Source organism: Martes martes (genome assembly GCF_963455335.1).
Source record: "Martes martes genome assembly, chromosome: 10".
Taxonomy (NCBI): domain Eukaryota; kingdom Metazoa; phylum Chordata; class Mammalia; order Carnivora; family Mustelidae; genus Martes; species Martes martes.
The window spans coordinates 56,589,884-56,613,507 of NC_137898.1; the positions used below are offsets into that span (position 1 = coordinate 56,589,884).

General features: G+C 36.9%; 3 protein-coding genes across 3 annotated transcripts; 2 read left to right on the forward strand and 1 right to left on the reverse strand.

The window, feature by feature from the left end:
* Positions 1-1,537: 1,537 nt before the first annotated feature.
* On the forward strand, positions 1,538-2,476 carry LOC308350108 (olfactory receptor 52J3; the record flags this gene model as incomplete). The annotated part of the gene is made up of 1 exon (XM_080815112.1): positions 1,538-2,476. The coding sequence occupies one exon, from the start codon at positions 1,538-1,540 to the stop codon at positions 2,474-2,476; it is 939 nt and encodes a 312-aa protein (XP_080671238.1).
* A 9,282-nt stretch (positions 2,477-11,758) lies between these two features.
* On the forward strand, positions 11,759-12,697 carry LOC308350115 (olfactory receptor 52J3-like; the record flags this gene model as incomplete). The annotated part of the gene is made up of 1 exon (XM_080815119.1): positions 11,759-12,697. One exon carries the CDS (start codon positions 11,759-11,761, stop codon positions 12,695-12,697), a length of 939 nt encoding a protein of 312 aa, XP_080671245.1.
* A 9,427-nt stretch (positions 12,698-22,124) lies between these two features.
* On the reverse strand, positions 22,125-23,078 carry LOC308350042 (olfactory receptor 52E2; the record flags this gene model as incomplete). Its single annotated transcript, XM_080815042.1, has 1 exon — positions 22,125-23,078. One exon carries the CDS (start codon positions 23,076-23,078, stop codon positions 22,125-22,127), a length of 954 nt encoding a protein of 317 aa, XP_080671168.1.
* Between the last annotated feature and the right edge of the window lie 546 nt (positions 23,079-23,624).

Consider the following 23,624-nt stretch of genomic DNA (forward strand, 5'->3'; position numbering starts at 1 on the left):
CACCCTTCTAGGCAATGGTTTCTTACTTGGCCAGGGTGTTTACGTTTTTACAGACAAAGACAAGTCTATGCACTTTGAAGCACTGTTCTTTCTTCGTTGGACTGAACTCAGAAGTGATGGTTTATTTTTTTTTTTACCTTGGTATGTTTTCTACATTGAATAAATATAAAAATGATAAAGTGAAGCTATTATAAGGACAAAAATGAATATCTTTTTTTAAAAAATTTATTTATTTATTGAGAGTGAGAGAGCATGTGTCTGTGGGGGAGGGGCACTGGCAGAGGGAGAGAGAGAACCTCAAGCAGACTCCATGCTGAACGTGGAGCCCAATGCGGGACTCAATCTCTCGATGCTGAGGTCATGGCCTGAGCTGAAATCAAGAGTCGGACGCTTAACCGAACCACCCAGGTGCTCCTATCTCTGCTTTATTTTTTATTGCAACTGCTGAACCATACATTCCAGGGCAAGTTCCTTTACCTCATTCTGAGCGGTTTGATGCATTCTGTAAAATTTTGAAGGCATTACTTAAGTGTCTTTCTCCATACCCTTCAGATCATTGCAGAACTAGATTCTTCTCTATTAAGACATGACTGACCCAGAAAGCTGCAAAAAGTATCTTTTCTAGTACCAAAATCATTTGAGGCTTTTTACCCAACTCACCTCTCTTCCCAGGGTCTTGGACTGGTAAGGGAAGTATCCAAGTGTTGGCTCCATAGCAGTGGTAAAATGAACACCGATAAGATAATAGGTGCTCTGGGAGTACTGGATGTGCTGTGAGAGTGAACAGGTGTGACATGGCATTAGACAACCCTCCTTTCCCCTTTCCCACCTGATACTCGGTGCTGCCTGTAGGTCATAACGGTTCCTGTTTCTACTCCTGGCCAGGCATCCCAAAAGGTCGCCCTTATTATCTGATCTGGTGTGTATGAGAGGCTGCTGGGCCAGGGTCAGAGTTTTTACAGATTAGTCAGAAGAATTCAGATTTTAATTGTGTGAGTACCTGTACTCCTGGATCTAGAATTTATTTTCATTATGAATTTTTAAAGGTATTTTCTTTCTTTCTATGTCTCTGTCTTTTTTTGCTTAAAGGCATTTTTTACTGCCTCTGTAGTATATTAACTTGAGCTCATCTGTAGTCTTGGTGTTGCCAATGTCACTCATCAGAGTGACATTTCCCAGACTGGAATCACATCCATTCTCCTTCAAAGTGAATGATAAGCTCTAATTATTAGAAATCTTCATAAGCTTGCTGCAAGCCTCCATATTTGGGATTAGAACTCAATCAGCAGGCAGGGTGGATACTCTGAATATGACCTCGACCTGCCTTATCAAATGGCTGTGACGTATCTCATATATGTCCTTCATTGGCACACTTACTATGTATTAGGCTTGACATCAACTCTATCCTGAAACACTGAGCCAGCAAGTGATACGACATTCCCTTCAGACGTTGATCTCTGCTCTGATCACTTCATCTTGCCCTCTCTCATTTTTCCCCTAGAAGAGGAGAGTTTCACCTCCTTTGACCAGTGACAGCATGACATACCAGAACAGGAGTATTTTTCACCCAACCACATTCTTCCTTGTTGGAATCCCGGATCTGGAAGGGGCCCATGCCTGGATATCCCTGCCTTTCTGCTCAGTTTACCTTGTGGCTTTACTGGGCAATGCCACAATTCTGCTGGTCATCAAGATGGAGCAGAGCCTTCAGAGGGAGCCCATGTTCTACTTTCTGGCCCTCCTTTCAACTATCGACTTGGCCCTTTCCACAACCTCTGTGCCCCGCATGCTGGGTATCTTCTGGTTTGATGCTCATGAGATTAACTTTGGGGCTTGTGTGACCCAGATGTTTTTGATCCATGCCCTCACTGGCATGGAAGCTGAGGTCTTGCTGGCCATGGCCTTTGACCGCTATGTAGCCATCTGTGCTCCACTCCACTATACGACCATCTTGACATCCCGGGTCCTTGTGGGCATCAGCATGTGTATTGTGGTTCGTCCAGTTGTGCTTACACTTCCCATGGTGTATCTCATTTACCGCCTTCCATTTTGTCAGGCTCATGTAATAGCTCATTCCTACTGTGAACACATGGGCATTGCAAAACTGTCCTGTGGAAACATCCGTATCAATGCCATCTATGGGCTCTTCGTGGTTTCCTTCTTTGTCTTGAACCTGGTCCTTATTTGCATCTCCTATGTCTACATTCTGCGAGCTGTCTTCCGCCTCCCATCACAGGATGCTCGGCTAAAAGCACTCAGCACGTGTGGCTCTCACGTTGGGGTCATCTGTGTTTTCTATATCCCCTCAGTGTTCTCCTTCCTTACTCACCGATTTGGACACAACATACCACGCTACATTCACATTCTTGTTGCCAACCTCTATTTGGTTATCCCACCTTCACTCAATCCCATCATTTATGGTGTAAGGACCAAACAGATTCGAGAGCGAGTGCTCCATGTCTTTATCAAAAAATAAGACTCATGACATGTTCTTTTACTAAGGATTTTGATGTGTCTAAAAAACATGTATGTTCTTGCTTTAACAAACATCTCCTAGTCCTAATATGTTGCTTCCAGGTTGAGATACAGTTTGATTTATTCCTAGCTGCTGACTAATGGATTCTAAGACTTGTGGAATCGTCACTCAAGTTCAAGTTCAAAGTTCAAAGGCTAATGGGGTATCTTGGATGGAGCTGTGTGGCCTCTGTCCACATGTCTTCATGCAGAGTCCTTCATAGGAGAAAGTTTCTCTTTTTCTGGGTAAAGAACATATTATACTGTTATTTATTTATTTATTTATTTATGTGGGTTCTGTAATTAGAGAAATGTGGCACTGGAAATTTGACCCTGTATCCTACTTCACGGGTTCATTGGTTTGTCCATTCATTCATGCATTCACTTTATTATTCCTTTCATTTACATTCATTTTGTGTTTGTTGTATGTCTTGGATAATTCTAATTGCTAGGGATATATCCATGAACCAAACTAACACAAAATGTCTGGCCTGTGGAGCTTGAATTGTGTTATGTACTTTAAAAAGAGCAAACTTCATAGATTAAAAAAAAAAAAAAATCTTTGCCAATCTGTGGCTTGAAGTGGAATGGTCTGCCAAACATGTAAGATTCAGTGGAATGATAGCCAAAATAACATGCAATTTTGAAAGTATTTCTTTTTTGTTATTTTTTAGGTTTATTTAGTTATTTGAGAGAGAGAGAGAGTGGGGAGGAAGGGCAGAGGGAGAGAGAGAGAATCTCAAACAGACTTCCCACACTGTGCAGAGAGCCCTATACAGGACTCATTCTCAGGAACCTGGGATCATGACCCCTGATGAAATCAAGAGTTGACACTTAACCAACTGAGCCAACCAAATGCCCCTCAAAACTGTTTCTTACATACCAACAGTACCACATCACTGATTGTCTCCCTCTAATCAGGCCCATAAATACAAGTGTAGTTTTATAATTCAATCATGTATAGTATTTTCTCTATTTATGTGATGCATGCTGGCCTTTGCCTATCATTTTATTCACTTTTTTTTCTCTCAATCTGCATTTGACCATGAAATACTCCCTTCCCAAATGCAAGGGCTCTCATTGTAGACCCATGATCTATCTCTCGTTCCTCCACTGACTTTAATGTATAAGTTCTCAAACCAGTCTATGAATAGTCACCTTTTTTTGATCCTACTGATGGCTTTCAGTTAATTCAATAGTAGTATTTCCCAAAGACCAAGCAATGACTCTTACATCATCAAACTTGTCATATTGCTTTACATTAAAATTTTTTTCTTTTTCAGATTATTTATGAAAAAAACTAAAGTAAATGTATAATGCAGACCTTTGTTCCTACAACTCATGAATTAATGACTTTCAACATTGAACTCATCTCAAATATGTTGCTCAATAAAAATATACACAGAATAAAGGTCGAAATTATTTTCAACACTGCTCCAATACAAATTTTGTCCTATTTTTCCAGAGGCAAAATGTATCATTTGTTTATCTGACACACAGTAAAGAAATTTTTAATTTTATAACCATCGCAATTTTTTTTTAAGAGATTTTATTTATTTATTTGACAGACAGATCACAAGTAGGCAGAGAGGCAAGCAGAGAGAGAAAGAGAGCGCAGGAAGCAGGCTCCCTGCTGAACAGAGAGCCTGATGCGGGGCTCGATCCCAGGACCCTGAGATCAGGACCTGAGCCGAAGGCAGAGGCTTAACCCAGGTGCCCCAGTCACAATGTTTTAATTAGGTCATTTGTTATTTATTTATATGGCTTAAAATATTTCATGTTTTATTTTTTAACATTTGGTTTTACTTATGCAGTTATCTCTTAATTAATAGACATTCACATTATTATTATTTTTTAATTAGAAAGTATACTGCATTTCCTTGCATTTATTTCTTGGTGTATTTTAAGATGTTTATGCAGGTTTTTATAATTTGCGGTAAAATTATTGAGTAGCAGAATTGTCAATAAGAACATATTTCTGTTGGGAGGGAGACAAACCATAAAAGACTCAATCTCAAGAAACAGACTGAGGGTTGCGGGGGGGAAGGGGGATGGGAGAGGGTGGTGGGGAAATGGACATTGGGGAGGGTATGTGCTATGATGAGTGCTGTGAAATGTGTAAACCAGACGATTCACAGACCTGTACCCCTGGGGATAAAAATACATTATATGTTTATTAAAATTAAAAAAAAAAAAAAAAAACATATTTCTGATTTCTTCATCATTGTTTTTGATCACTTCTTAAAAATTTCACATATATTGCATGGAGCACTGGGTGAGGTGCATAAACAATGAATTTTGGAACACAAAAAACATAAATAAAATAAAATTTTTAAAAAATTTCATATTTTTCAATACTTTTCTTTATTCTAACTTTCTTGCTTCCTTAATTTAACTTTGTTCCCTAGCATTAGTCAAATATTAGTTTTCTAATTATAGTAATTTGTAGCTGCCCTACTCTGAACAAAACAAAAATTTTAGCCCTCTTTTGCTTTGTCCTGTTCTTGTACATCTATATCTCTCATTTTGGAATTACCTGGAACTGTGTTTCTAGGCTTAAAAAACCTTCTTAAATGGCCATTTTATTTGATCATATAGATTTTTAATTATTCCTTTCTGCAATAAATCTTCATGAATATTTTCTTGCTCTGGGATTCACAGTGTTTGTGGAGAATATCTATTTTTCCCACTGGCACAACCCCACCTCGTTGGTAATATTTGATTGCATTTTCATGGTTAAATACATCCTCATCTGCTCTCATATTTGAAAAATAAATTAAAAATTAATAGAATTTTGGAACCAAGTTCTATTCCACAACCTTTCTGAATTCATTGTTCAACTTTTTGTTTTCCTGCAACTAAAGTTGTTAGTGGAAAATATGCCAGTTATTTTTCTACTCTTTTGAAAGATTTTTTCTCTTTTTTTTGGAATCATCTTTATTTCAGTGTTCTGAAATTTCATTATGAGTCTCGATTTATAAATGTTTTAAAAAAGGCATGTTCAGTATTCAATCAGTCCTTCTTTTCTTACATGGTATATACCATATATCTATTACTTCTAGATATTTCTCTATCTATTACTTTTCAAACTTTATTTCTTTAAATAGTTCCTTCCACACTTACCACCATATTCTTTTGTAAATATGTAAAAATAAGGTTGGGACACCTTATCTTTATTCCATGTATTTTAACTTTTCTTTCCTTCCATTATTTATTTATTTTACTATAATCCTAAAAATATATCTGTCTATCCTTAAAACCCCCAATTTTTATTTTCAGCAGTTTCTATCCTATTCTTTAGTCCCTTAATGTAATTATTTCAAAACTTAAATGTTCTATGTGATCCTTTTCTTAAAATTCAAATTCAATTATCCAACACATAGCACATAATTAGTTTCAGATGTAGTGTTCAACCATTCATCAGTTGCATATAACACCCAAGCTCATCATATCCTTTGCCCTCCTTAATGCCCATCACCCAGTTACCTCATCCTCCCCTCCACCTCCCCTTCAGCAACCTTCATTTTGTTTCCCATAGTTCAGAGTCTTTCATGGTTTTTCTCCCTCTCTGATGACTTCCCATTCAGTTTTCCCTCACTTCCCTTACGGTCCTATACGCTGTTTCTTATACTCCACATATGAGATCCTTTTAATAAAAAAATATCCCTTTCTTCATGATTGCAATTCTCTCTCTCTCCTCTCTTTAAGGCTGCTAACTACATGTATTTTAAAACTCTGAAGGGTTTACTTTTAGTTCGATTTTATAAAGTTTCTTATTATATTGTTAGTTCTTTTTTTATTTTGTTAATAATCTTTGGACATTTGGTAACTATTTACTGTGAGTTTTTCTTTGCCATTGTGGTTTCTTGGTAGGCTCTTCAAACACCCTGGCTAAGCAATGTTTTCAGGTCGGGCTTCTTAGAAAGCACATTCTGAGATGGAGATTTGCCTGGAGGCAGAATAATGTCCTTTTAAAGAGGTCCTCGTCCTAATCTTCAGAATTTGTGAATATGTTCAGTTTCATGGCAAAGAAGAACTAAATTTGCACAGGGGATTAAGGTTGATCATGATAGGGAGAGTGTCTTGTACTATTGAAGCAGAGCCAATGTAGTCATGAGTCCTTGGAAGTGGAAGATAATAGAAACAGAAAACGGAGCCAGAGAAAGACGTGATGACTCAATCGTGTAATTATTTACACATTCTTTTTTTTTTTTTCTTTTAACAAGTTTTTATGTAAATTCCAGTGGACACACAGTGTGATATCAGTTTCAGGAGTGGGAATCAGTGATTCAACATTTCTGTACATCACCTGTGTTCATCACAAGTGCCCTCCCTAACCCCCATCACCCACTTAACCCATCCCCTCCAACTCTGCTCCAGCAATCCTCAGTTTGTTTTCTATAGTTAATAGTCTGCTTTATGGTTCACCTCTTTCTTTTTTTCCCCACTATGTTCATCTGTTATGTTTCTTAAATCCCACATATGAGTGAAATCATATGATGTTTTTCTTTTTCAGACTGACATATTTCGCTTAGCATTCTACACTCTAGTTTCATCCAGGTCATTGCGAATGGCAAAAAAAACCAAAACAAAAACAAAAAAACCTAAACACTCATTCTTTTTGATGGCTGAGTAATATTCCATTGCATACATGTACCACAATTCCTTTATCCATTCATCAGCTGATGGGCATTTGGGCTCTTTCCATAACTTGGCTATGGTTGATAATATTGCTCTGAACATTGGGGTGCATTTACACGTTCGAAGCAAAGTAGGAGCAATATCATATGTGTAGGACTTAAAACTTCATTCCTGGCTCTGAAAATGGAAAAGAGAGCCATGAGTTAAGGAATGTAGGTAGCCTATAGAAGCTGGAAAAAGGTAAAACAACAACAACAACAACAAAAAAAAACGTTCTCCTCTAGTGTCTCCAGAAACAGATGCAGACCTGCTGAAAACTCGATTTTAGCTCAGTGAGATATGCATCAGCTTTCTAACAAACTGAACTGCAAGATAATAAATTTACATTGATTTAAGGCACTACATTCCTGGTAATTTATCACAGTGGCATTAGAAAACTAACAACGACTTTGTTCCCAAGATCAGCACCGGGGAGAGGTGAATGAAGAAAGAGGGAGAAAATGATTTGTAATGAAATATGAACAAAAGTGTCAGCCAGAAGTTTACACAGGAGTGCTGGAGCTGGAGTGGCCCTTCATTGTTGTCCTCATTGTGGTGAATCCAGTAAGCTTTATGCTCCTTCATCAACCAGGCATTATGGGGGTTCTCTGGGAGGGGGATTTGACCTCAGCTGAGGAAGGTCCATTAGACAATAGAAACAAAGGGGGCCACATTCTCAGTAGTTAGATGATTGAGAACTTCAGATCTGAAAGGAGGATGTAGATGACACACTGTAGCATCCAGGGTAGGAGTTTTGTGTGGCAGAGACACTACTATGAAACTCCACCTAATTCTTTAGGAATTTGCCTTTTGGTGCTTTTTGCCTCTGGCTTTTCTGAAAACCTCAAGACAGAAACCTTCACATCCTTTCCCTGCCTTTGAAATCTAACTACCCCTTGTGTTTGCAAGTATATGCTAGACTGCTCACTCTTGTCCTTTAATGACTATTTCTATTGATTTTGAAGAGATATATATATATATATAACTTATATATCACTTATATATATATAAGTATATATATCGCATATATATATCACATATATATCACTTAGTTTTAACATCTGTTTTAATATATATGAATATATCTGAATTAATATATCTGAATATATTTAATATTTATTTAAATGTTTAGTTAATGTATTTAATATATCTGAAGCTTTCTGGGGGAATGACAATAGTTACATAGACTGCCATCTTGACAGCAGAAACTGTAACATTTTTTAAAAGCTTGGGAAACCAACTTTTTAAAGATATCTTATTTGACAATAGGTCTGATCTGAGTGGAGTACGTTTTTCAGTTAATATTCATTTATGATAGTTTTTGTTGTTAAATTGTTGTATGGTCTCATTATGTAAACATTTCAAACTCCATAAATTAGAATGAGAGACAATAATATTGTCTGTATTCCAATGACCCCCCACTACATTTTGACGTAGTTTTACTGTTTCAAAATATGTTGTTTCGTATTTTTGACTTGTTCATTGAAATTATATCATATATTACTTTATATAGTTCATGTACACCTATAAATAAAAGTGTATACATTATGTGTAGATGCCTAATGTACTTTGATCTTAGTGAAAGTGTAATATCTTTGAGTGAATAAAGTCTTCTGTGCATTTAAGTACTTATTTTTTTGCAATAATTCAAAGCAGTATAGTAACAATTTTTGTGCACAAAGTTCATTTGATATTTGAAGTTGATAACATGATTATTTGACATTTCCAATGATCCTCTTTTCTTCATTTACAGCCATTTAAAATCTTTGGACATTTTCCATCAGCTGGTAGTAATCCTTTAGCATTTCTTATTGTGCCAATTGGCTGTAAAAGGAGTCTGTTAGTTTTTATTTATCTCAAAATGTCTTTATAGGTAACTGATGACGAAAAATAGAATTTGAGTAGACATTTGTAGTTGAATTTAGTAATCAAATACTTCCTATAATGAAAATCTTAGGCTCATGTATGTTCCCTGGTGAACTCTATCCTATGTGTAAAGAGTAATTAATATCTCATAACAGTACAAACTCTTTCAAATTGTATGAGTGGGAAATCCAGTATCTGAACTGAATCAGACCAACTCTAGGATAGGATATATTCACCACTTCTCTCTGTGGCTTCTGTGACATAGATATGATAAACTGTCAAGGAGGAAGATTGAGAAGATCAATCATGGACAAAGGATAGTGGGACCAAAAACTCACAGATGTCATTCCATAGTCAAGCATTCAATGAACCTAGGGCACGTGGTCAGGACAGTGCAGGGAGATAGTGAGTACTCAGGTTGAAAATGGGATCTCCTACACCAGGCTATTATTTTTGAAATTAGAACATGGATTAAGTACACTTTGATCTAAGAAACAACAGTCCATAGAATTAGGCTGCAAAATATTACTTAGAGGAAGATAGGATGTATCTATCTTTATATCATATAGTAATGATAATATTTGTGTGCTTTTGCCCCACATTTGTAGTTTTTTCTCTATAAATTCCTATTAATGCCACTTTTTCATAGGTTTCTGTTTCTCTAAATCATAGTCTAGGAGTTTTGCCTGCAATCTCAGAGGATTCAATCCCAGGGCACAATTTATACTAGAAAACTGAGTTCTAATTTTATAAGCAGCTACAGCCTCAGTATAAAATGACTCTCCTTGGACTGTATTTTTTTTTTTTTTTAAAGCACACAGAGCTGTGCTACTTGAGATTTTCCTTGTTGTCGCTATTCCTGTGGAGGAATGGATCATCAAAATCAAAGATGAATTTTATTTTGATTTCAGTATGTACTGCAGTCAAATGAAAGGGAGATGGTCAAAGGTAGCTGAGAAGAGCTACTGGCTTGTTGTGATATGATATTCTATGCATCATGTGGTCCAATTTCTCAATCTAATTGGGGAAGAAACTTGCTATATATATATTTTTTTTTTTAACTGAAAACTTTTTTTCGTAGTAGTTGTTTTTTTTGTTTGTTTTTTTTTTTTTTTTTACTGTTTTAAGTTTAACCTTGCAACTTTTCAAATTTTAAATGGAGATTGGGTGTCTTTGAAAATATCTAGAACATCCAAGGCATTATGATTATATAGTTGGTCGATAAAGTATCATTTCTGTTTCTGCTGTGGGTTATAGGGAATGAATGAGATGGACCTCTGAAGCACAGTGGAAACCTGAGGTGAGCAATGCCATGTTATTGAGAGTTTATTTTCAGAGAGAAACCCAAGGCAGGCGTTTGGGGGTTAGAAGGCTTGTTCCTGGCTAGCATCCCACTACTGGACAGCGGCTGTTACCTGGAGTTTCAGTTCTTAATAAAGCACAAACAAGGGAGGCATTGCAAAATACAGCTCTTCTCTCCCCTCCACAAACACACACACGTCTAATCTTAGAATGTGTATAGCATTATTTTTACCTTGTTATGCTTCCCAGAGAAATATGAAGCTATATAACACATAAAAACTGGAGCCTGTGCTACTATTTCTGACCTCAAACCACTCCGTCTCGAGGTGGAGATCTAGAGAATGTCCATTTATTTCATTATTTGAGCTTATGAGTGACTAGGTGCTTCATCATTTTGAAGGCATTGAAAAAGCCACCTTCTCTGAGCCCTTTAAACAGCTACAGAGAGCAGTTCTGTACAGACTTTGTTTTCCAGACAGTTTTGTGCTGCTCACAATGCCTTCTTCAGGTCCCTGCCCCCTGTAGCCTTCTAGGCAGTCTTTTACCCACATTCCTAGTTCATCAGGCAGAAGGAGTGAACGTAGTACATGCTCATTCTGTAGCAGTCGTAAACTTGGCGGGTTTTCCCAGACGAACTGATATGGCATGGAGAGTAAATAAAGAAGCTTGCAAATACTGCTAGAAATCACCATTCCCTTAACACTCTGTAAGGCAATGGGCTAGGCAATGGGTTGGTCTTGGGAACATAGAGACATGAACAAAAATAGACATACGGTTTATCACTATCTTTCTTTCGGGGATGTTTCAGGTATAGAGGTGTATGACCTAGCCTGTGCTTTTGATTGTGGCAATGTACTTCTGATATTCTGCTTATCTTTGATAGGATGTTTGGCCAGATCATGGCATTTTCTCTATGTCAATAAGTGATGAATGAATCATTAGATAATTTTTGCATTTCCTAATTACGGAAGTGTCATGTACATCTGTGTCTGTCACGTTGCTTCTAGCTGGCTGTCACCTCTTGGATTATATCTGCATTTCCATGTGTGCATCCTTGATTTTTTGCATATCTCTCTTCAGACAGGAGCTTTACAAAAGGTACAGAGCATACAAAATTGTTCCATATTTAATAGCACGTTCTGTCTTATAATTTTGCTATTGGCTTGCTGATAAGCCTTGTAGGTTAAAAAAAGAGGATTGAATTCTTTGAGAGTGGCCCATTCAAATGAGTATGGCTTGGCTTATAATAACAAAATATGTTAACAAGTCCTTTCAAATAGCAACCTTTCTCATTTTCACTATATATCAGAGCATTAAGCTAGTCATTTTCATGACCGCCTTCAAACTTTTCCCCTTCTTTCTAGGAATGACATCTCCTTCTCTGTCATTTGGAAGGATGTTTTATCCCAACAGGAGTACTTTTCATCCAACCACATTCTTCCTCACTGGAATCCCCGGTCTGGAAGGGGCTCATGCCTGGATCTCTCTGCCTTTCTGCTCAGTTTACCTTGTGGCTTTACTGGGCAATGCCACAATTCTGCTGGTCATCAAGATGGAGCAGAGCCTGTGGAAGGAGCCCATGTTCTACTTTCTGGCCCTCCTTTCAACTATCGACTTGGTCCTCTCCACAACCTCTGTGCCCCGCATTCTGGGTATCTTCTGGTTTGATGCTCATGAAATTAGCTTTGGGGCTTGTGTGACCCAGATGTTTTTGATCCATGCCTTCACTGGCATGGAAGCCGAAGTCCTGGTGGCCATGGCATTTGACCGCTATGTGGCCATCTGTGCTCCACTCCACTATAGAACCATCTTGACATCCCGGGTGCTGGTGGGTATCAGTGTATGCATTGTGTTTCGTCCAATTCTATTTACACTTCCCATGGTGTTTCTCATTTACCGCCTGCCCTTCTGTCAGGCTCGTGTAATAGCTCATTCCTACTGTGAACACATGGGCATCGCAAAACTGTCCTGTGGAAACATCCGTATCAATGTCATTTATGGGCTCTTCGTGGTCTCTCTCTTTCTGCTGAACCTGGTCCTTATTTGTATCTCCTATGTCTACATTCTGCGAGCTGTCTTTCACCTCCCATCACAGGATGCTCGGCTAAAAGCGCTCAGCACATGTGGCTCTCATGTTGGGGTCATCTGTGTTTTCTATATCCCCTCAGTGTTCTCCTTCCTCACTCACCGATTTGGACACAACATACCACGCTACATTCACATTTTTGTTGCCAACCTCTATTTGGTTATCCCACCTTCACTCAACCCCATCATTTATGGTGTAAGGACCAAACAGATTCGAGAGCGAGTGCTCTGTTTCTTTGCTAAAAAGTAGGTACTCTTACATTTGTTTATCAAGAGTTTTGACACAGCAAGGAAAACGTGGGTTCTTTTCAGAGATTTTTCTCTTCCTAAATTTATTGCTGCCGTATTATATTTTAGAACATTTGATCTTGGCCCATTGTTGATTCTATGATTTGAATAATCTTCAAAATATTTCAAGTTCAAGAGCTAATTCCTTGGAAGGAAGAACTGTTTATATTACTTTACTCTGTTTGAGAGTGAACAGTCCAAGAATTGACTCTTCCCATCATTGATTTGCAATGCTTTTTTTTCTCTCCCCTTTTAAAAATCTTACTTTTCTCTCCATTCAACAAAATAAGACAAGGAAACATACAACAAATACCTTTGTTATCACAATATGGAATTAAAAACTATTATTACTGTGGCTTATTTATCTTGAATGTTATTCTTTTTTTTTTTTTTTTAAGATTTTATTTATTTATTTGACAGAGAGATCACAAGTAGGCAGAGAGGCAGGCAGAGAGAGAGGGGGAAGAAGGCTCCCCTCCGAGCAGACAGCCTGATGTGGGGCTCGATCCCAGGATCCCGGGATCATGACCTGAGCCGAAGGCAGAGGCTTTAACCCACTGAGCCACCCAGGCGCCCCTTGCATGTTATTCTTAATCAAATATATGAGACATTTAATTTGAAATGACTTGTGAGTCTTATCCCACCCAGTTCCAGTTTTGTCTTATCCTCAGAGACGGGAATGACCACTGCATCCTTTTCATCTTTCTTAGAGTCTAAATTGATATTTTTAAATACAATAATTTCAATGGGGTTTGGGATTAAAATTTTTCATTTCATGTAAATGGTAATGCAGTGTGAATCATTTCACAGAGAGTTGTTTCACTTACTATTAAATTTAGAGATCTATGTTAATACATAGGGGATATAATGTTCCTTTCTAAATATACTAGAGTCTTTAATATGCATTTTATCTTTTCATATTTGAATACATATATTTAGTTATTTTTAATTCAGAATCGATTCGTGACATCTTTAAGAATCATTTTTGTTCATATTTGAAAAATTTCTGAAGGTTCTACAGTTAGAAAAAGTAGGATCATCAGATAGTAGGTCTCTGATTGAATAGGTCATGCTCTTCTTTATTTTTATGGTGTTTATTTATTGATTTCCTTGCCTCCTCTCCATGTTTCTGCCTAGCTTCTTAAAAGTCTCATAGCATGAATTTTTTATTACACTTGACATAGTAACACTTTCTTATAAGCCCCTTATCTTTAATACCTTATTTTCATATAGCAGATTAAATTTTTAAATTAAGTAAATACTGATTATATTACCTGTAACACATGAATTTATCACTTTCAAACTTAGGGCTTCTGCATAGATTTATTATATATTAATATCCCAACACCTGTTGTGAATGGGGTGTGTGTATGTTAAGTTTTACTTTTAATTCCAATCTAACTAGAATTTATTTTGAGGTGACATGTAAGAAAATGAAATGCCTTTCTGTTTCTATTTCTAACCTGTTTAATAACATAAATGACTTAATAACTCATTAGTTCAGAACTGATTTTTACTTATTCTTTCTTCATATTAAATTTCAATTTGTACAAGGGTCTGCTCTTCATTTATATAGTTGGTTTATCTGTTCTTGAACCAGTATCACAAGGTTTTTCATCACTACAAAATTATAATGTATTTTAATAACTTTTAAAGCTGATCTTCCTCCTACACTTTTCTCACTCTCCCTTTGTTCTTTAAACTAATTTGCAGAAAAATAAAATAACAGGCTGCCATTTTTTGTACATAAAAATACCCTGATGGGGGGCACCTGGGTGGCTCAGTGGGTTAAAGCCTCTGCTTTCAGCTCAGGTCATGATCCCAGGGTCCTGGGACCAAGCGTCACATGGGGGTCTCTGCTCAGCAGGGATCATGCTTCCTCCTCTCTCCCTATCTGCCTGGCTCTCTGCCTACCTGTGATCTCTGCCTGTCAAATAAATAAATAAAATCTTAAAAAAAAATTATTATTAAAAAAAAATACCCTGATGGAATTTTGAATTCATTCATTATTTGGTTAATTTACTATCAATTAATTAAACAATGTGTCTTTAATTCCTTAAAGTATTAACTGAGAATTAATTGTGCTCCTCACTTGGTCAGCATAGATGATAAAATGTGCCTTGATGAGAGACTGCACTGTGACCTTGCTAGCACTCTGTTTCCCACAATTCTCTTCCTTGTAAGTTTCTAGTTTAGAGTTGGTCACATCAGAAATGCATATGCTCTGGGAGCAAATGTGAAACAGCAGTGGCTGTTTTCTGTAGTTCGATATTGTTTGCCAGCAGAGACAGAGAGACACATCGATACCAGAGGATTCTCATTTCTCCCCATGTCCTTCAGCAATACGCAACTCCCCACAGCTGCTGACCTGTTTATTAACAGTGATCACAAATGCACCACCAGATACTCTACTGCAAACACAGAAGCAGTAGCCAGGAACAACAAACCATATTCTTACATTTCTACACTCACTTCCTTTATGATCCCATCCCAGAAACTGAGAGTACCTGGTTTTCCGCAAACACCAACTCATTCATGCAGGCCTAATCTGGCTAGAAATTTGTTTTTGGATCTTTCTTCTTCCCTACATCCTCCCACAATTGTATCTAATTCCTAGAATAAATTCTTTATTCCTTAATACTCATAGTAGTTCTGAACCCTAACTGACGTAAGTATAGATACCAGAAGAACTTCCTGGGTAACAAATTCTTAAGAATGAAATTTGGCATTGGTTCCTCACCTAATTAGGCTTAGGGAAATAGGGCCTATGCTGCTATAGGCAAAGGGGACATTGGTGGTATGTAGAATATGGTGACAAACATATATTTTTACTTTCTATAAGCAAGTGCTTAAAAAAGGCAAGGCTTTGAGTGTCCAAGTATTTCTGCCAAATATTTTAGTAAGAATGAGAAAAGTACAGATTTGCTCTTTCTGGGATACACAAGCTGGAGAAGAAGGAGAAGGGAAATAATGAGTCAACAACCTCAGGGCTTTAAATATCTAGCCTAAGGCCCAGGCAAGGATACAAAGTATGCTAGACTATATTAAACAAACAAACAAACAAAACAAAACAAAACAACAAAAAAACCCTCCTAATGTTCTGCTAGGTCATTTTTTTTAGAAAGAAATAGAACTCTAAATTTGGAATGGCATTATGTGAGTAGACTTCAGTGAAGCAAATCCCAAGTTCTGCCAAACCCCCTTTACTATTTGAAGCAGCTCTTCTTCTCTTGTATGAGGTACATAGTCTCCCCCTATTCAGAGAAAATATAATATCTTCCCCTGAGGTAACTGGCTTAAAATGGACTGGTGATCCATGCCATAAAAATTCCCACCGCTCTGTATGGTTTCTGAGAATAGTGGTGTCTAATAGGAATAAAATGGAATAAAATGTAGGTCACTTATTATTATTAAAATTAAATATTAATAAAATGTAGGTCACTTATTATTATTAAAATTTTCTCTTGACCATGTTATGAAAACTAAAAATAAGTAAAATTAATTCAATAGAATGCTTAATCTAACTTAATATTATCCAAATGATTTAAACATAAAATCAATAATATACCTAACAATTAAATGTTTGATATCATTTATGTTTGATATCATTAAATGATAAAAGTAATCCAGTATTTAACACAAAAATCCAGTATTTAACACAAAAAAGTATTTAACACAAAAAAGTAATCCAGTATTTAACACAAAGCACAGCTTATTTTGTACACTAAATGTTCAATAGCTAAAATAAAATGCAAAACAAAACATTATGTTGAACTGAAAAATATTTTATATGGCTTCAGACTTTAAACTTTAATTAAAATGAATAAAGATTAAAAATTCATTCCTTCAGTTGAATTTGCCACATTTCAGACGTTCAAGAATCAGATATGGCTAGTGTCTAGATCTACGATTGGACAGAAATGCTAGAAGGATCCAGAAATAAACTATATTAACCAAAGAACTGTAAGATTTTGTCAGTTTATACAGAGAAAGCCTGAGGAACATGTGTGGTACAAAATTCTGAGTACTGGATCTGAGTAGAAGAAATATGACATAACGTGAGGCTGAGTTGTATCTAATATGAGGACCTTAAAGAGAGATTCTGGACCCAGTGTATTTGAGAATGTTTGGATAGTTGACTGATACCTGTACTCAAAGATGGTCTTCAGCAAATGAACTGAAATGCCAGAATCTTCCTGAGGAAAACCAGAAAGGAAAGTTTCCGAAGACTCAGGGAACATAGAATGTTAGAGTGGATTTATCATGCCTAATCAACCAGCCCTTAACTCTGCCCTAGAGTCCCTAAAACACATTCTCCACATCACGACTGTGAGAAATATATTCCTGAGGAGAACCTAGCAAACCAGGAGAAGTTCTGTTGGGGCTACTTTCTGCAGGTCAGGAATGATGTCAGGAATTTTTGCTGTCAGGCTGTGTTTCCTGAATTCAATCTTGAGAGCACTCTGAAACCTGGACCCCATTGAACTGGAGACTGTCTTCCCCTGAAGAAGGATCCTACTGGACAGCCAAATATACACTGGTCTTCTTGAAAGGGACGTGCGATCATTTATCATCAAGACAATGCATTGAAAAAGAAAAGCAAAGCTGGAGGCACCATAATTCTGAACTTCAAGCTCTATGACAAAGCTGTAGTCATCAAGACAGTGTGGCACTGGCACAAAAACAGACGCATAGATCAATGGAACAGAATAGAGAACCCAGAAATGGACCCATAACTGTATGGTCAACTAATCTTCAACAAAGCAGGAAAAAATATCCAGTGGAGAGAAAGACAGTCTCTTCAAAAATGATTTTGAGAAAATTGGATATTTACATGATAAGAATGGCACTTTCTTGTCCCATACACACAAGTGAATTCAAAATAGATGAAAGAACTAAAAGTGAGACAGGAAACCATTACATCTTAGAGGAGACCACAGGCAACAATGTCTGTGACCTCAGCTGCAGGAGCTCACTAGTCAAGTCTCTGGAGGCACCAGAAACCAAAGCAAAAATGAGCTATTGGGATTTCATCAAGGTAAAAATCTTTTGCCCAACTAAAGAAACATTCAACAAATTTAAAGGCAACTTTGGAATGGGAGAAGATATTTGCAAATAACATGAATAAAAAAGGGTTTGTATCCCAAATCCATAGAGAATCTATCAAACTCAACACCCAAAACACAAATAATCTTGTTAAGAAATGGGCAGAAGACATGAACAGACATTTTTTTCAAAGAAGACATTCAGATGAGTAACAGACACATGAAAAGATGCTCAACATCACCTATCATCAGAGAAATACAAATCAAAACCATGATGAGATACCACCTCACAATGGTCAGAATGGCTAAAATTAACAACCCAGGAAGGAACAGATGTTGGTGAGGATGCAGAAAACGGAGAACTACCCTACAACTCAGCAATGACATTACTTGGTATTTACACAAAGGATGCAAAAATACTGATTCTGAAGGAGTACATGCCTGCTGATATTTATAGAAGCATTATCAACAATAGCCAAACTATGGAAAGTGTATAAATGTCCCTCCACTGATGAATGAAAAGAGGACATACATACACACCCCCCCCCCACAGAGGAATATTATTTAGCCATCAGAAATCTTGAAATCTTGAAATGGAATCTTGTCATTTGCTGATGGAGCTAGAGTGTATTATGCTAAGCTAAATAAGCCAATCAGAAGAAGATCAATATCACATGTTCCACTCATATGTGGAATTTAAGAAACAAAACAGAGGAACATATGGGAAGGGGAAAAAAATGAAATGGAAACAAACTGTAAGAGACTCTTAATGATTGGGAGCAAACTGAGGGTTAAAAATATGGATGACAACTTTCTAATTACAAAAATAAATATAAATATTTACATCAGAAGTTTGAAATAGTTACCAGCCTATAATATAAAATTACATCACACCAGATGCATTAAAATTTCAATTGATCAAAGGTAAAGGGAAAATAAAAGGAGATATAAATAAGAAAATTCATAAACAAAAAGAGGAAAGACAACGTGGTCAGATACAATATTCTTAAAGACAATATAAATGTCAGTCAAGAATTAAATACTATTTTTACTATTCTGAAAAAAAAAAAAACAGACTTAATCTCTTTACTAGAATAGCTTGGTACAGACACGATAGAGAAAAGTAAGAAGTTTCTTCAAAAAAAGAAAAAAATAAAACTACTATATGATCATGTAACTCCACTTCTTGGTAAATACCTTAAGGAATAAGATCAGTAGCTCAAAGAAATATGTGCACTCCTGAGTTCACTGGATCATTAGTCATGGTAGCCAGATAAGGAGACAGCCTAAGTATCCATTGACAAATGAAATAATAAAGAAACTGTTGTACATGTAAAAAATGGAATACTATTTAGTTTTAAAAAGAAAGAAAACTTTCCAAAAGGGTTTATGCTAAGTGGAATAAGCCAGACACAAAGACAAATACTACATGGTCTAATTTTTATATAGAATCTAAAAAAGTCAATCTCATAGAACCAGACAGTAGAACGGTGGGTAGGGAGGAGAAATATTCATAATGCATATAATCTTTCAATTATAAGATGAAGAGGTGCTGGGGATCTAATGTCCAACATGGCAACTGTAGTTAATAATACTGTATTGTATTCTTAAAATTTGCTAGAGTAAGTCTTAAGTTTTCTCACTACAAAAAACAAAAGGTAACTATGTGAGGTGATGGATGAGCTAATGAAATTGATTGTGTAATCATTTCATAACATATACATAAAATCATAACGTGTACACCTTTAAAAATCACATTGGACAAGGTAAATAATGGCCACTTTTATCAGTCATATTTCTGTAAATCTGGGAGATCCCCTGTTAATTTATAATACCATATCCTCTAAATAACCTTAAAATGAAGATGAAACGAAGGGTTATTTTTTAAGCAAAGAAAACTCACTACCAGAAAAAGTGTATCAGGTAATATTTAAGTTTATTTCTTCAGACATGAGTAAAATCATTACAGATGAAATTTTAAAGATGCAAGAGGAATGAATAACAACAGACATAGTAAGTATTTGGAAACATTTAAATGAATGTTGACTTTTGAAAACAATAACCCTTTGTGCATAAGTTTCAAAGTTTATGAGAAGTAAATTAAACCAACAATAGTATATAAGTCAGAAAGCAGAAAAAGGAACTAATTTTTTTATCCTTCATGAATAGAAAACAGTAAGACATCCAGTTTATACTAAAATTTGATAAGTTGCAGGGGCATCTGTAGGACAATGGGAAAAGTAACTGTAAAATTATGTATAAAATCAAAGCAAAGCCAGTAAGGCTTACCAATCATGATTAAAAAATTCTGCCTCCATCCGAAAGGATGAATACCCAACATTTGTATCAACATGGTTGGGACTGGAAGAGATTATGCTGAGTGAAATAAGTCAAGCAGAGAGAGTCAATTATCATATGATTTCACTTATTTGTGGAGCATAAGAAATAACATGGAGGACATGGGAACATGGAGAGAGGAAGGGATTTGAGGGAAATTGGAGGGGGAAATGAATCATGAGAGACTATGGACTCTGAAAAACAATCTGAGGGTTTTGGAGTGGCGGGGGGTGGGAGGTTGGGTGAGCCTGGTGGTAGGTATTATGGGGGGCATGTATTGTGTGGAACACTGGGTGTGGTACATAAACAATGAATTCTGGTACACTGAAAAGAAATTAAAAAAATAAATAAAAATTAAAAAAAATTCTAAAGAACAAAATCTTTGTTGTGAAATATCTGTATCTCGGGTCGAAGTAAAAGATAGTAAATACGAGATTTAATTAAGAAAAAGAACAATTTTGTTAAATGTGCATGACATTTGTAGTGTATTTAAAATATGAAGTTGGCAGACTGGTATAAAGATAAATTCTTTTATTGAAGAGACTGCCTTTTATCCTCCATTAGATGTTCTTTCTTGCCTTGTTGAAGATTAGTTGACCATAGAGTTGAGGGTCCATTTCTGGGATTTCTATTCTGTTCCATTGATCTGTGTTTCTGTTTTTCTTCCAAAACCATGTTGTCTTGATGATCACAGCTTTGAAGTCAGGCATTGTGATGTGACTGGCTTTGGTTTTCTTTTTCAACACTTCTTTCCTTTTTTTCTTTTTTTTTCAACAACATTTTTTCTTTTTCAACATTCGCCCGCTGATTCAGGGTCTTTTCTGGTTCCATACAAATTTTAGGATCATTTGTTGCAGCTCTGTGAAAACGTCAATGGTATTTTGATAGGGATTGCGTCGAAAGTGTAGGTTGCTCTGGGCAGCACAGACATTTTAATAACGTTTATTCTTTCAGCCCATGGACAGGGGATGTTTTTCCATCTCTTTGTGTCTTCCTCCATTTCTATCATAAGTGTTCTGTAATTTCTAGAGTATAGATCCTTCACCTCTTTGGTTAGGTTTATTCCTAGGTATCTAATGGGTTTGGGTGCTATTGTAAATGGAATTGATTCCTTAATTTCTTTCTTCAGTTACATTGTTAGCATATAAGAAAGCAACTGATTTCTGTGACTTGTACCAACTTCCTTACCTGCCACCGCTAACAGGAAGGGTATCAACAGCACCTTTAAGGGCTAATATGGGGGTCATCTTTAGGAAGAAGCAATCTGCCTCAAAAAAGCAAGACTGGGGCACCTAGGTGGCTTTGTTGGTTAAGCATCTACCTTCATTTGCTCGATCCTGAGATCCAGCGAGCCCTGCATTGGGCTCCTTACTCAGCAGGGAGCCTGCTTCTCCCTCTGCCTTCTGCTCCCCCTGCTTGAGCTTTCTTGCTTTCTGTAATATAAACAAATAAAATCTTTTTAAAAAAGGCAAAAAAAAATAGCCTTTGGTACTTGTAAACGGAGACAAATTTACTTACCAAAATATAAAAAAGCTGAAAAAAAAAAGGCTAGATGTTTTTAAGTTGAGTTTGCTGACTAATTTTAAACTCTATAAATTCCATAAAGTCAGGGAAAGTGGAATAGTCATCATTTTATCCCCAGCAGCTTGCAGTTATGAAATACACACTCAGAAAGAATTCCATTCAGAGAAAAAAGAAGCTGCATGAAATATCAACTAATTTAGTGGCAATGGATGCATTCAAAACTGTTGGTATATAAATATCAATCAGATATTTAGATGAATAGAGCAAAATGACATGACCTATTACATCGAATTTTAAGGGGCAAAGAGGATGCAACAATGCATGTTGGGAAATGGTCTGAAAAGCACATGGAAATTAAATACATTTGAATACTTACAGAATAGAGCCAATATAGATACATATTTTAACATACTTTCTTGGAGAAGGCATCTTTCTGATTTGAGTTTCATAAAATTTCAGATGGAACTGAACACGTATTAGGTGTCATTCTTTTTCCTTTCCTTGTTTCTGTAATAATATTTTCTTTACACGGTCATAGATCTGCTTGGTCCTGACTCCGTATATGACAGGGTTGAGCATTGGTGGCACAAGAACATAAAGATTGGCCAAGAGTATGTGGATATAGCGGGGGACATTTCGGCCAAAGCGATGTGTCATGAAGGAAAAGAGGGCGGGTGTATAGAAGGCAAGGATGACACAAACATGAGAACCACATGTGCTGAGGGACTTGAGTCGGGCTTCACGGGAAGGAAGATGGAAAACAGCACGGAGTATCTGAACATAAGACAGGGCAATGGCTATGATGTCAAAGACTAGGTTACAAATTGCACATAAGCCATAGATGATGTTGATCTTGATGCTGGCACAAGAGAGGCGAGCAAGACCCATGTGTTCACAGTAGGTATGGGGAATGACATGATTCCCACAGAAGGGCAATCTCAGGATAAGAAATACAAATGGGAGCGCAAAAATAAATGCTCTCACTAACACACCCACACCGATCAGAGAAACAGCCTTGTTGGTGAGGATGGTGCTATATCGGAGTGGGTTGCAGATGGCCACGTAGCGGTCATAAGCCATTGCCAACAGGACTGCTGACTCCATAAGTGTGAAGCTGTGAATGAAAAACATCTGCACAAGGCAGGCTTCAAAGACGATCTCTCTGAGGTTGAACCAGAAGATCCCGAGCATCTTGGGGATGGTAGCTGTGGACAGACCCAAATCAATAGCAGCCAGCATGGTCAGGAAGTAGAACATAGGCTGGTGTAGGCTGCTCTCAGCCTGGATCACAAACAGAATCATGAAGTTCCCGATGAGTGCAATCATATACACAGCACAAAAGGGAAAGCCGATCCAGATGTGCAGTGTTTCCATTCCTGGGATTCCCAGCAACAAGAAGGAGAAGAGGTGGAATTGGGTGTCATTGGGAAGGAGCATTCTATTTTGTAAGGCATAAGTCTTCAGAAATGTGTGTTGACCCAAACTACAGGTTACCAGAAAGTCTCTGTCCTGTAGAAGACCTAAAGATAATAGAGGACACTTAATTAGCTACTTTTTCTCATTATCACAATCATCACCAACAGAACCTCCCCTCTCAGTTCTGTTTAACTTAGGATTCTGCTAGCTTCTAAATATAATGATGGAAATTAATTCCAGGTGATTGACAACACTCTGGGATTAGCACACGGGATGAATAATAACATAAAATAAAAGCGGCAGTTGCTCACATGCACATAGAGATTATGCCACACATTCTTATAGTCAGTTTATCCCTGGCCTTCAGTCAGCAAGTTTTCCTACTCCCTCCTATCCTAACATCTACCATTCTTTTTCTTGTGCTCAGTTGGCCACAGATAAGGATCCATACTTCCAAAGCATTACTTACCATCAAGGACTCCCGGAGTAGTTAGAAAATCTCCTCTAACAACCTTCTGATCCCCTTTTGTGTTGTTGGGAGGATTTTTTTATACTGTGGCCAAGCCT